The following is a 13,961-nucleotide window of genomic DNA, read 5'->3' on the forward strand; positions in this document are numbered from 1 at the left end:
AACTGATCTGAATCATTTAGACGCTCATTGAGCAGGGGACCCTGTGGGCATTGCAGGATTTCAGTCTTTCGTGGTGTAGAAGTACCCGCCTGGCAGTTATTTTCAGGATGCACACTTCATTGTGTCGAGACAGAGAAAGAAGCACATCTTGTGATGCACCTCTGCTGGCGTATATTTACAGGAGTAATCATTCAATAAAAATTCCGCAACACAATCCATTTGCACTTCATCTGATGGAGCGATTTTGCCAGGGCGCCACCTCTCGATGCTAGTTTCATAAGATCAATCCCTCTAAAACATAATACCAGTGTGTTCCCATTATAAAAATGAAATAACTGACAGGAGATTCCTTTCATTTTCAGGCCTGGTTCACACTATGTAAAATTACAGGGTGGATTTCTTTTTTCATGGCTAATGTTTTACAGATTATGGCTGAAAATTAGCATGTAAAATAGAATACGCTGCAAAATTTTTCTAAGTGTAAACCCCGCCTTATATCAACTAGAAATGGATAATATGAGGCCATATTCACAATCTACAGATTTAAATGGACACTGTCAGAAGAAAAAAAAAATAATAATTATACGTAGTTACTAGGGATCGACCGATTATCGGTTTGGCCGATATCGTCCGATATTCACGATTTTCTAAGTTATCGGCAATTACCTTGCCGATAATGCAGGCACTTTAAATCATTGAACTGCAGCGGCTTTTGCGGGGCCAGAGACTGCCGCCGCCACCCACTTCTCTTCCCCTGCCTGTCCTGGGGTCCTGAGTCCAACTACCGCCGCTGCCAGAGACCGCCGCCGCCACCTGCTTCTTTCCCCCTGCCTGTCCTGGGGTCCTGAGTCCAACCACTGCCGCTGCCAGAGACCGCTGCCGGTGCCCCTTTGCCTCCCCCATCCCCGGTTTTATAATTACCTGTTCCCGGGGTCCGCGCTACTTCTGGCTCCGGCGGCATCCTGAGCTGTCACTGTGCGCCGGGCCACTGACGGTGACATCGCGTTGAGGACGTCACTTGTCATTGCGCAGCGCACAGCAACAGCGCAGGACACCGCAGGAGCCAGAAGTAGCATGGACCACGGGAACAGGTAATTATAAAGCCAGGGGTGGGGGAGGCAATGGGGAACCGGCGGCGGTCTCTGGCAGAGGTGGTGGTTGGACTGAGAACCCCAGGACAGGCAGGGGGAGAGAAGCAGGTGGCGGTGGCGGTCTCTGGTAGCGGCGGTGGTTGGACTCAGGACCCCAGGACAGGCAGGGGGAGAGAAGCGGGTGGCGGCGGCGGTCTCTGGCCCCGCAAAAGCGCTGCAGTTCATTGATGTAAAGCACCCGCAGAAACAGTTTATCAAGGTATACCTGCACACACACGCACCCTCATTTTACCAAGGATATTTGGGGGGGGGGATTAAAATGTACGGAATATCGGTATAGGTTATTGGCTATCGGCCTGAAAGTTCACAGGTTATCGGTATCGGCTTTAAAAAATCAATATCCCTAGTTGTTACTGATGAAAATTAAAGACTTTTTGTAATATGGTTATTTTTTAAATATTTAATAAAGAAAACGCTCATGAAAATTCTACCACTAGGGGACCCCATACCTACTGGGATACTAACCAGTCCTGCATCAGCATCAGGCTTGTCCATGAAACATGGACAAGAGATGACTCATGGATGAGCAGGCGCACAAATCACCTCCCACCACCACAAGGGAGGGACACGCCCCTTTCCCCAGAAAGAATTGCTAACAGCTGAGTTGATAAAAAGAGGTATTTTTAGACTAAACATTAGTGTCCTCCTCAGGTTGAAACCATTGGAGATGCTTATATGGTAGTCAGTGGTCTTCCTAATCGAAATGGAAATCGACATGCGGTAGATATATGCAGGATGGCTTTGGATATTCTAAGTTTTATGGGGTCTTTTGAATTGGACCATTTGCCTGGTTTGCCTGTATGGATCCGGATTGGAATTCACTCAGGTATGCATTTATTCTGTTGAAAATACGTTTTTTTTATGGGATTTTTTAAAATAATCTGTAAACTATATGTTAAAATGAAAAGTATTTTTCTTTTATATGCCATATGAAACTCAAACTTTCTTGCATGTTTCATTAGAATAAATGGTAGTTACTAAATCTGTGAACTCACTTAAAGGGGTTATCTGGTATTTTGCAAAACTTTATATCCTGCAGGGGTCTGGAGAAAATAGAAAACGAACCTATACTTATTCACCACTGATTCCCATGTTGGTCCCCTGCAGCTACCCTTGGGCTCCATTCGGTCCCCTTATCTTCTTGCTTGAAGCAGGATCTGCCACCTCAGCCATTTACCAGACACAGCGGTGTCCCTTCTCTCCCACTGCTGCTAAGGCTGGGTTCACACCACGTTTTTGAAATACGGTTACCGTATGCGGTTTTCCGCTAAAAAAACGTATGGCAAAAACCGTACGCAACTGTATACAACCGTATGACTCCAAATTAAAACGTATACGGTTTTTCCCCGTACGGTTCTATCCGTTTGCATCAGTTTTTGCCAACGGTTTTGCTATTTTGTTGGAATTAGTTTTCCAGCAATTTAATAAAGTTACTATTGTTCTATTGAAATTCCTTCTGCGCATGTGTCAACTCCAAAAACGGATTAGAAAAACCTTGTGCAACTGTATTCTGAAATTCTGTGTACGGTTCTCATAGACAACAATGTTAAAAGAACCGCATATGGTTCGTATACGGTTTTCCAACCGGAGGCAAAAACGTGGTCGACAGCGTTTTTGCCTACGGTTGAAAAATCGGCAAAACCGTATCCGAGGCAAAACGGATGCAACCGTACACAACATTTGGAATACGGTTTACAATGCATTCTCTATGCATACGGTTTCGGATACGGTCGTATACGTTTTTTTGCGGAAAACCGTATACGGTTACCGTATTTGAAAAACGTGGTGTGAACCCAGCCTAAGCCAGCAGGTATTGCCACGAGCACTCATTTCAGAAGCAGGAAGAAGACAGAAGGTCAGGGGACCGGATGAAGGTGATCAGGGGACCGGATGAAGGTGATTAGGAGCTGCAGTGGACCAAGGCTAGTTAAGTATAGTTGTTTTTTTTTTCTTCAAATTTAGGGTAGGGGGGGGGGGGGGGGGCAAATGTAGCACATCCACAGTGGATTTCCTGCAGCTTATATTCTACTTGCCTAATTCTGCAGTGCATAAGCTGCTGTGGATGTGCTAGGTGTGACCCTACACTTAATTTTATTTATATTACCTCGGATAAATGTTGGATAAACTTTTACTTTTTTCCAGTAGCCACTAATGGAGAATGAGTGCATGTGTGACAATTTCTGGTGATGAAGTTTGAATGAAATGATTCCTTTTTGAAAGATAATTCCACTTTTCCACCTGAAAAATAAAAATAGGATAGATGTCATGTCACTTATTTGATCTATTGCTTGTTTTAAACAGGACCATGTGCGGCTGGTGTGGTTGGAATTAAAATGCCAAGATACTGCCTTTTTGGGGACACTGTTAATACAGCTTCACGGATGGAGTCTACAGGATTGCGTAAGAATCCTTCAAAATTTGCAGAGATTTTGCAAGATTTCCAGTGCAGAATACTTACAAAAAAATTTTCATCATCTGAATGTGTCATAAAGCACAATTAAGAAACAAATTAAAGGAGTTGTTCAGGTGTTATTTATGGTGTAACATGCTGCTAGGGCTGCAAAGAAAATAACAAAAATGTATACCGTACTTACCCGTCCCGTTTTCCTGCAGCTCCCGGTTTCCTGACTGCCCAGTGTTTGCTTCAGCACTCTTCTTCAAAACGCCTGTTAACGTGCCGTGCAGATAGGAAATACCTGTTCAGCATAGACAGTACATGATGATGAGCGGGAATTTCCTGTCTACATAGCACGTCAGCAGAGGTTTTGAAAAGGAACAATTGGGAAACCGTGAGCTGTAGGAGAGCAGAACTGGTAAGTATACATCTTTATTTTCTAAGCAGCCTCAGCAGCAAGTTAAAATATTAATAATGCTCACACAACCCCTGTAAATATTTATTCATCCTGCATTGATATACAATATTTCTTCAAACAGCTTTACGAATACATGTAAGTAAATCAACCATTTCTATTCTGAAGAGGACGGACTGCAAATTTCAATATGAAGTAAGAGGAGAAACTTATCTCAAGGTAAGTACATATTATAAGATATTATGCACTTTAAATAGGAAGTATGTATAATAATGCAGCATCTGAAGGAAATAGTGTAGAGAAATCCGCTAATAACAAAAAACACCATCAATCACAGGAGTAAACTAAGACACCTACTATAATTCTTAGAAATTAACATGACATGGATTGTAATATTATAGTACTTGATAAAGTAATAGCTTAAAGGGGTACTCCGGTGGAAAACTTTTTTTTTTTCTAATCAACTGGTGCCAGAAAGTTAAACAGATTTGTAAATTACTGCTATAAAAAAAATCTTAATCCTTCCAGTACTTATTAGCTGCTGAATACTACAGAGGAAATTATTTTCTTTTTGGAACACAGAGCACTCATGACCACAGTGCTCTCTGCTGACACCTCTGTCCATTTTAAGAACTGTCCAGAGTAGGAGAAAATCCCCATAGAAAACATATGCTGCTCTGGACAGTTCCTAAAATGGACAGAGATGTCAGCAGAGAGCACTGTGGCCTTGATGTCAGCAGAGAAAACTGTGTTCCAAAAAGAAAAGAATTTCCTCTGTAGTATTCAGTAGCTAATAAGTACTGGAAGGATTAAGACTGTTTAATAGAAGTAATTTACAAATATGTTTAACTTTCTGGCACCAGTTGATTTAAAAAAAAAAAAAGTTTTCCACCGGAGTAACCCTTTAAAGGGAATCTGTTAGCTGTATTTGCTACTAAATGCTGCAGACACAGTTTGGATAACTGTGGTAAACACAGCAGATGTTTTTGTGGAATGTTGGCCCAGAAGTTTTTTGGCGGACAGTCTGCAGACAGCGGGTGTTTGCAGAACATGCTGGGACTAGGACTGCTTGAAATGTGCCATCTCTATAGACAGCAAAGCATTTCCAGGCAGATTCCGCAAAATCAATGTATATTCTGTCTGCAGAGGTTTGAATAAGAATTTCCGCAGCAGATGTTTCCACTGTGAAAATTCCACTGTGTGCACGATGCAGCAGAATCCCTTTAAAAATAATGGAACTGCGACTGAATTTTTTCCGAAATTCACCCCCACTAGGTAGGCAGTCTCCACATTAGTTTATAGGCAGACTTTCCCATTAGACAGATAGGATAACTACCCTCCATTAGGTAGACTGCCTCCTCTTAAGGTAGGTAGCCCCATCTATTAGGTAGATAGTCCCTCCTTTAGGTAGGAAGCACCATACAAATAGCTATGCCCTTCATTAGGTAAATGGTACCTCCATTAGGTAAATAGCCCCATCCATTTGGTAGCTAGCCCCCCATCCATTCGGTAGATAGTTCCTTCATTAGATAAATAGCCCCTTCGTTAGGTGAAAAGCGCCCATTTATTATGTACAGTAACCCCCCGACATGCGATGGCCCCGACATATGATCAAATCGACATACGATGGCCTCTCATAGTCGGGGCCATCGCATTAACTGCTATCCGACTGCGCAAAATGCTTAAGCTGCTGTCGGATAGCAGTTTAAGCATCCCGGACAGGTTCACTTACCTATCCCCGCTGCTCCGGGTCCACTTCGCGATCCTCCGGCATTTTCTGCATCTTCTCCAGTGTCCGGGCCTCACTTTCCGGCACTGTTATTACGTTGTGCGCATGCCGTCCCGGCACGCAACATAATAACATCACCAAAAAGCGAGGCCGGGACACCGGAGAAGATGCCGAAAAAGCCGGAGGATCCCGAAGAAGACGTTGGAGCAGCGGGAGTGGTGAGGACGCGGTCCGGAGCGGCGGGGACAGGTGAGTATAACTTCCTATACTTTACATTGCACGAATCCCTCAACATACGATGGATTTGACAAACGATGGGTCGTTTGGAACGAATTACCATCATATGTTGAGGGACCACTGTAGTTAGCCACTCGTTTAAAGGAAAACTGTCACTAAACTCCCCCCGCACTAACCAGAAGTACTGGCTGGTAGTGCGGGGGACGTTGATCAATATGCTGCCTATCATGCCCGGATCCATCCCGCTGTTCGCCCGTTATCTTCATTTTTCCTGATATGCAAATGATCTTCTAACTGACACGGGAAGGGTTACATGCCCTCATCTGGCACTATGACGTCAGCGCTGCTTGTCCGCAGCACCGCCCGGCTTATGAATATTCATCCGCTCCCTCTGCCTCTCCCTCTCCTCCCTGCTCTGTACAGGACTCCACTGCACTGAGGGTGCTTCCAGGTGTACACCGTAAGCAGCATATGCGCAGTGGAGTCCTGTAGAGAGTGGAGACGAGAGGGAGGGGATGAATATTCACAAGCCGGGCGGTGCTGCGGCCGAGCGGCGCTGATGTCACAGTGCTAAATGGAGGCATGTAACCCCGCCTGTGCTAGTTAGAAGATCATTTGCATATCAGGAATAATGAAGATAACGGGTAAACGGCTGGACGGATCCGGGCATGGTAGGCAGCATATTGATAAGCGTCCCCCGCAGTACCAGCCAGTACCTCTGATTAGTGCGGGGGGGAATTTAGTGACAGTTTTTCTTTAAAGGGGTTATCCAGGAAAAAACTTTTTTTTATAGATCAACTGGCTCCAGAAAGTTAAACAGATTTGTAAATTACTTCTATTAAAAAATCTTAATCCTTTTAGTACTTATGAGCTTCTGAAGTTGAGTTGTTCTTTTCTGTCTAAGTCCTCTCTGATGACACGTGTCTCGGGAACCGCCCAGTTTAGAAGCAAATCCCCATAGCAAACCTCTTCTAAACTGGGCATTTCCCAAGACAGGTGTCATCAGAGAGCACTTAGACAGAAAAGAACAACCTTAACTTCAGAAACTCATAAGTACTGAAAGGATTAAGATTTTTTAATAGAAGTAATTTACAAATCTGTTTAACTTTCTGGAGCCAGTTGATATATATAAAAAATGTTTTTTTCCTGTAATACCCCTTTAAGTAAATAACTCCCCTCCATTACTTAAAAAGCCCTACCCATTAGGTAGGTAGCCACCCCATCACTGGGTAAATAGCCGCTCCATTGGGTAAATATCCCCATCCATTAAGTAGGTTGCCCCTCCATTAGGTATATACAGACCACTCCCTCTTTCCCCATCCTTATCAGTACTCCCTGTGCAGAAAAAAATAAGTTACTCACCTTAACTCCCCTGGAGCTCCTAGTTCCTCTTTTTCCTGTGCTGGAAATGGCAGTGTGATGACATTATAATGCTGCTGTGCACTCTCAGCTTCTTGTAGGACACAAGCCAAGAGTAAGCAGTTGGGAAGGGAGCTTATGGCTCTCTGCTCTGCTGCTCTCTAGATTGGGCACGTAATAATATAAAGAAAACCATGGCACAGCTGTCAGTGTGCCCTGTGCAGGTGAACCAATTGCACCTATGGATAATGCGGCCGTGCTTTTTCTCTAAACAGGTTTTGATAGATCTTCTACATTGAGTCCATTGGGGGACATGTATCATTTCCAGTGTATAATAGAAGTTTTTTACCCCTCTTCCTGTTGTCTAAATTTGGCGCAGCTGCGTTAAATTTATCATTCTTGTGCAGCTACTTTCTTGAATTGCGTTTAAATTTAGAATTCTCCTCAGAGCATAAATTTACACCGCAGCTCTATTTAGTAGGAGCTTTGTCTGCAGCGTATCTGCACCTAAACAGTAAGTGTGTCCTCGTTATTAGTTTTAGAATTTTTTTCTTCATTATGTAGAGTTTTAATCTCACAATAATACCACTTTTTGCACCCAATTATAACACATCAATTATACCAATGTCCTTATTCTTCATTTAACATCTGTGACCCCCCTGTGCAAATCACCTCAAATGTACATGGTGCACTCTACCTTATGGGCTTTGTTGTGCGCCCGCAGAGCACTTTGCGCCCACATATGTGGTATCTCCGTACTCTGGCTAAATTGTGTCCCAAAAAATGGGGGTCTTTTTTCCCTTTTACCTCTTGTGAAAATGTAAAGTATGCGGCAATACCTGCATGTCAGTGTAAATAATTTTATTTTTATACACTAACATGCTGGTGTAGACTCCAACTGTTCCTTTTCATAATGGGTAAAAGGAGAAAAAGTCCCCCAAAATCTGCAAGGCAATTTCTCCCGAGTACGGCGATACCCCATATGTGACCCTAAAATGTTGCCTTGAAATACGACAGGGCTCCGAAGTGAGAGAGCGCCATGCGCATTTGAGGCCTAAATTAGGGTTTTGCATAGGGGTGGACATAGGGGTATTCTATGCCAGTGTTTCCCAAACAGGGTGCCTCCAGCTGTGGCAAAACTCCCAACATGCCTGGACAGTCAATGTCTGTCCGGCAATACTGGGAGTTGTTATTTTGCAACAGCTGGAGGCTCCATTTTGGAAACAGTGCCGTACCAGACGTTGTTCATATTTATTGGGGAGGGGAAGGGGGGCTGTGTAGCTATATGTGTATATATAGTGTTTTTTACTTATTTTATTTAAGTGTAGTGTAGTGTAGTGTTTTTAGGGTACAGTCACATGGGCGGGGGTTGACAGCGAGTTTGCTGCATCTCAATCTTGCAGCACTCCCTGTAAACCTCCGCCCATGTGAGTGTACCCTGTCCATTCACATTGGGGGGGGGGGGGGGGGGGGGAAACATCCAGCTGTTGCAAAACTACAACTCCGAGCATGCCCTTTGGCTGTCCGTGCATGCTGGGAGTTGTAGTTTTGCAACAGCTGGAGGCACACTGGTTGTGAAACACGGAAACAGACTCAGTGTTTCGCAACCAGTGTGCCTTTAGCTGTTGCAAAAACGTCAAATCTCAGCATGCAGTGACAGCAGAAGGACATGCTGGAACATGTAGTTATGCAACAGCTGGAGGCATACTGCTACAACTCCCAGCATGCCCTTTGGCTGTCCGTGCATGCTGAGGGTTGTAGTTATGCAACAGCTGAAGGCACACTGGTTGCAAAACACTTGAAAGTTTTTTACTTAACTTAGTGTTTCCAAACCAGTGTGCCTCCAGCTGTTGCACAACTTCAATTCCCAGCATGAATGGTCTGTCAGTGCATGCTGGGCGTTATAGTTTGGAGGCACAGCTGGAGGCACACGGGTTGGGAAAAAGAGTTAGGAAACGAACAATGTTTCCCAACTAGTGTGCCTCCAGCTGTTGCAAAACTATAATTCCCAGCATGGCCAGGCATGCTGGAAGTTGTATTTTGGCAATATCTGAAGGGTCAGATGTTGACAAACTACAACTCCCAGCATGCTTGGGCAGTCTGGGCATGCTGGGAGTTGTAGTTTTGCAACAGCTGGAGGTCCACAGTTTGTAGACCACTGTATAATGGTCTCCAATCTGTGGTCTTCCAGATGTTACAGAACTACAACTCCCAGCATGCCTCAACAGAGTGGGCATGCTGAGATTTGTAATTTTGGAACATCTGGAAGAGCACAGATTGGAGACCATTATACAGTGGTCTCCAAACTGTGGCCCTCCAGATGTTGCAAAACTACAACTCCCAGCATGCCCAGATGGTCAAATGGTAAGATGGCTGGCTATCAGTGATAGCCACCATCTTACCGGGCGCTGGGGAAAACTATAACGGAAAGCAATAAATTTTAAAAATAAAAGGAGAATGATCTACAGTGTTAAGTGGATTACAAAGCTATTTTAATGTGAGGGAACTTATTCAATGATAAGTAAGATGTCAAACATTTCCTATGTAAATGTATTAAATTGTTGGATCATAAAACAACAAAACCAATATACAAGTGATCTAATGAATAACTGAACTGGAAACAAATATTCTATATGCAAATTATTTTAAAAGTGCTTTGGAATAACCAAGGAGTAAAAATATAAAGCAAACCAAATGAGGAATTGAGATAGGAAAGTAAAAACATTCTGGTGGTTCCTTAGTAGAACTTTCCTTCAGAAATAGAAAGGATTTCGCTACGTGCAGTTAAAGTTGGCTTATATTTATGGGGAAAAAGACGCACTTGCGTCAAAATTTTTGGTGCAAAGGAAAAGAACGCAGGTAATAAATCCATGTGTACTATAGATGTCACTCCATGGTACCCTGATTCAGCCACATCTGGAGGACATGCTCTACCAAAACGTGCGCAAAAAAATGGGAAAAAACAAGCGCTTGCGCAAAATTTTGCACAAAAAAATACACACAAAACAGGGGTAAAATCTTTGATACATGTCCCCCATTGAGTCTAAAACTTACCATAAAATTTTTTTACCTATTTTTTTTACATTAATTAAAAATTTAGATTGTGAGACCAAATAGGGACAGGGACTGATGTAAGCGATGACAATCTCTGTATAGTGCTGCGTAATATGTTGGAGCTATAAAAATGAATAAAATAATATTATTTTGAAAATGCTTCTTATGATCTCTACGTCTGTTTTAGGGGAAGGGTACAGAAACAACATACTGGCTTACAGGAGAGAAGGATCAGGAGTACAACCTCCCCATACCACCATCTGCGTAAGTTATTCTTACAAAAACGTTTTTGTTCTTTTCTCTTTTTTTTTTTTAAACACAAAATCGAGCTTGAAATTGAAGTGAATGTATCACCTAGATTATTTTTTTTTACTGATTAGAGCCAGAAACATGTCCTTTTCTTTCTAATTGGTTTCTATTTTCCAATTGTATTCATTTTTCTTTGGACATTATTATGAGCAGTTTTTAACAGCATTTTGAGATATGCTTTACAGCACAAGCCCCATGGACATGGGCAACAGTAGACTGGAGCTGACTCTTTGACATGTATGGGAAAAGTGTCTGGGCATGCTTTGTGACCTATGCAGAGGTCATTCTACAGTGAGGGGGTGGAATGGGAATGGTGGTGGTTGCTGTATCACTACTGTTGTCACCATTTTAATCCAGAGTGTAATGATAAGGAGGATACTGCTGCCTAGTGGCCAGAATGAAAACTGCAAGATTTCAGGACTATTTTTTATATTTTTTAATATAGATAGTACAATGAAGAATTTATATCCTTGAAAAGTATGTTATTTATCATATTACATAATTTTAACAATTAAAGGGGTACTCCACAGACATCTATCCTCTAACCAAAGGATAGGGGATAAGATGTCTAATCACAGGGGTCTTGCTGATGGTACCCCTCCCTCACCCCCCACCCGCGATCTCCATGCAGCACCCGGTAATCTAAACAGTATGTTTAGAATGCTGGGTTTCCACAGCTGGAGACGTTATGTCATGCCATGCCCACTCCATTCATGTCTATAGACGTGGCGTGACGTCTTTGGCTGTCCAAACCCAGCGTTCTAAACATACTGTTCTGTTTAGAATCCCGGGTGTGGCACGGAGATCGTGGTGGTGGTGGTGGTGGTGGGTGGGTTCCAGCTGCGAGACCCCCTGCGATCAGACATCTTATCCCCTAGGGAATGGGTACTCAACAATTTTTAGTGAGGGTCCACTTATCCAGGTCTGCCATGCGGTGAAGGTCCAAGCTGAACGCTAAGGCCTGGTTCACAACTGAAGTGTGGAGGATGTATGACCTGAATGCTGCCACACACTGTGGGGGAGATTTATCAAAACCTGTGCAGAGGAAAAGTTACCCAGTTGCCCATGGCAACCAATCAGATTTCTTCTTTCATTTTTAACAAGGCCTCTACAAAATGAAAGAAGCGAGCTGATTGGTTGCTAGGGGAAACTTTTCCTGTGCACAGGTTTTGATAAATCTACCCATGTATCCCTGAATATAATACTGCCGCACACTGTGCCCCTGAATATAAAACTGCCACACACTGTACCCCTGGTATATTACTACCACACACTGTACCCCCTGAATATAATACTGCCACACACTGTACCCCCTGAATATAATACTGCCACACACTGTACCCCCTGAATATAATACTGCCACATACTGGGCCCCTGGTATATTACTGCCACACACTATGCCCCTGGTATATTACTGTCACACACTATGCTCCTGCAATATTATTGCCACACGCTATTCTCCTGCAATATTACTGCCACAGGCTATGCCCCCAAATACATTTTCGACAAACACTGTGCCCTGTACCGAATAATTGTACCTCTGTGCACCAAGAATTAATGATGCCATTGTGCCCCAGAATTAATGATGCCACTGTGCCCCAGAATTAATGATGCCACTGTGCCCCCAGAATTAATTATGCCACTATGCACCCAGAATTAAGGATGCCACTGTGCCCCCAGAATTAATGTCACTGTGCTGCACAAAACTAATGATGCCACTGTGCCCCCAGAATTCTTGATGTCACTGTGCCACACAGAATTAATGATGCTGCTGTGCCCCCAGAATTAATGATGCCACTATGCCCCCAAAATTAATGATGCCACTGTGCCCCCAGATTTAATTATGCCACTGTGCCCCCAGGATTAATTATGCCACTGTGCCCCTACATGAACTTTGCCACTGTGACTCTCCTGCTGTTGCAAACTACAACTCCCATCATGCACAGACAGAAGGTCATGATGGGAGCTGTAGTTCTACAACAACTGGAAAGTCACAGGTGGGGGAACACAAATTTGAACCTGAGAGCTTGGCTTCCGTTCCAGGTCCAGTGCTGCTCCTCTACTGTGGCCTCTTCTAGTCAGGCTTGGCCAGAGCAGATGGTGCAGGTAGTGCTAATTGTGCTGCCTGCATCATAGGAGAAGTACCGGGCAGACGGGCAGGGAACACAGTTTTCCCCTCATTCCAAGCCACGGCTATTCATTTGTATCAATGTCTTAAAGACACCCATACAAATGAATGAGGGGAGATCCAGCCGGAGGTCCGAGTGACTGGTGGCCAGTTGAGTACCCCTGCCCTAGGGGATAAGATACCTGTGGGCAGAATGCCCTTTTAAAGGGTTATTTCAGTATGATAAGGTTATGGCACATTGCTATGACATAGCATCACTTTGTAATTGGTCGGGACCAATCTCTGGGACTTATCTGAACCTTAGCACTTATTTACTGCTGCACCCCCTTAAAATTTTTCACAGTCACCATCAATGCAGAAAACAGTCAAATTCATTTGAATTCAATGGAATCCATATATGGTTCATATATTAAGCTCGGCATTGTGGTGCACACAGGGAATGTTCATGGTCATAAGATAGTACAAAAATGTTAGAAATTCTCTTAACTCATTAATCGTGTTAAATGTATTATTTTTGTTGATATATGAAACAGGGAAAATCAACAGCGTCTACAATCAGATTTTGCAGATATGATTCAGGGGTCACTGAATACGAGAGAAGCAGAGGGCTACAAGGATAGACCACTGACCCGTGTGGCAAGTTATAGAAGCGGTACATTGGAATACCTACAGATAGCCACAAGTGGTCCACCAAGCACTCATCTGTAACAGAAGGATTTACCAATCGTTGCACTGGACAAAGGCTGAAGTGACATGGCGAGTTCTAATGCAAAACATTTACGTAGACACTTTAGTCTTAGTGAAAGCCATACAAATTTACTTACGTGTCAAAATACCAAAGATGATAAGGATAAGAGAAAATAGTCGACTTTCTTAATTATGTAGAAATGTATACACTTCAGTATATACTATGAAATAAAATAATAAAATAGTCTTCATCTTGTCTTCATTTTATAATGCTGACAATAATAAATTGTTCCTAAGGTAGAGTAATACATCATTATACAAAAGGGCATCTAAACAGAAGAGCAATAAGACAAATATAGATGATATTTGATTAAAGGGGTACTCCGGCGCTAAGACATCTAATCCCCTATCCAAAGGCCCCGTGTGACGTCACGCTCCGCCCCCTCAATGCAAGCCTATGTGAGGGGGCGTGACAGCTGTCACAATGCTCCGGCCCC

General features: G+C 43.3%; 1 protein-coding gene across 2 annotated transcripts in view; it reads left to right on the top strand.

Annotated features, from left to right (window-relative positions):
- Nucleotides 1–13,697, top strand: part of GUCY2C (guanylate cyclase 2C) — a 98,576-nt gene extending 84,879 nt beyond the window's left edge. For both annotated transcript variants that reach the window (XM_056523784.1, XM_056523785.1), the window contains 5 exons: nt 1,803–1,977; nt 3,453–3,551; nt 4,086–4,180; nt 10,528–10,604; nt 13,311–13,697. In XM_056523784.1, the coding sequence (XP_056379759.1) occupies nt 1,803–1,977; nt 3,453–3,551; nt 4,086–4,180; nt 10,528–10,604; nt 13,311–13,485 (621 nt within the window). In that variant the 3' untranslated portion in view covers nt 13,486–13,697. The remainder of the gene's footprint in view (nt 1–1,802; nt 1,978–3,452; nt 3,552–4,085; nt 4,181–10,527; nt 10,605–13,310) is intronic.
- The last annotated feature ends 264 nt before the right edge of the window (nt 13,698–13,961 follow it).

This window comes from Hyla sarda, chromosome 6 (genome assembly GCF_029499605.1).
Source record: "Hyla sarda isolate aHylSar1 chromosome 6, aHylSar1.hap1, whole genome shotgun sequence".
Taxonomy (NCBI): Eukaryota; Metazoa; Chordata; class Amphibia; order Anura; family Hylidae; genus Hyla; species Hyla sarda.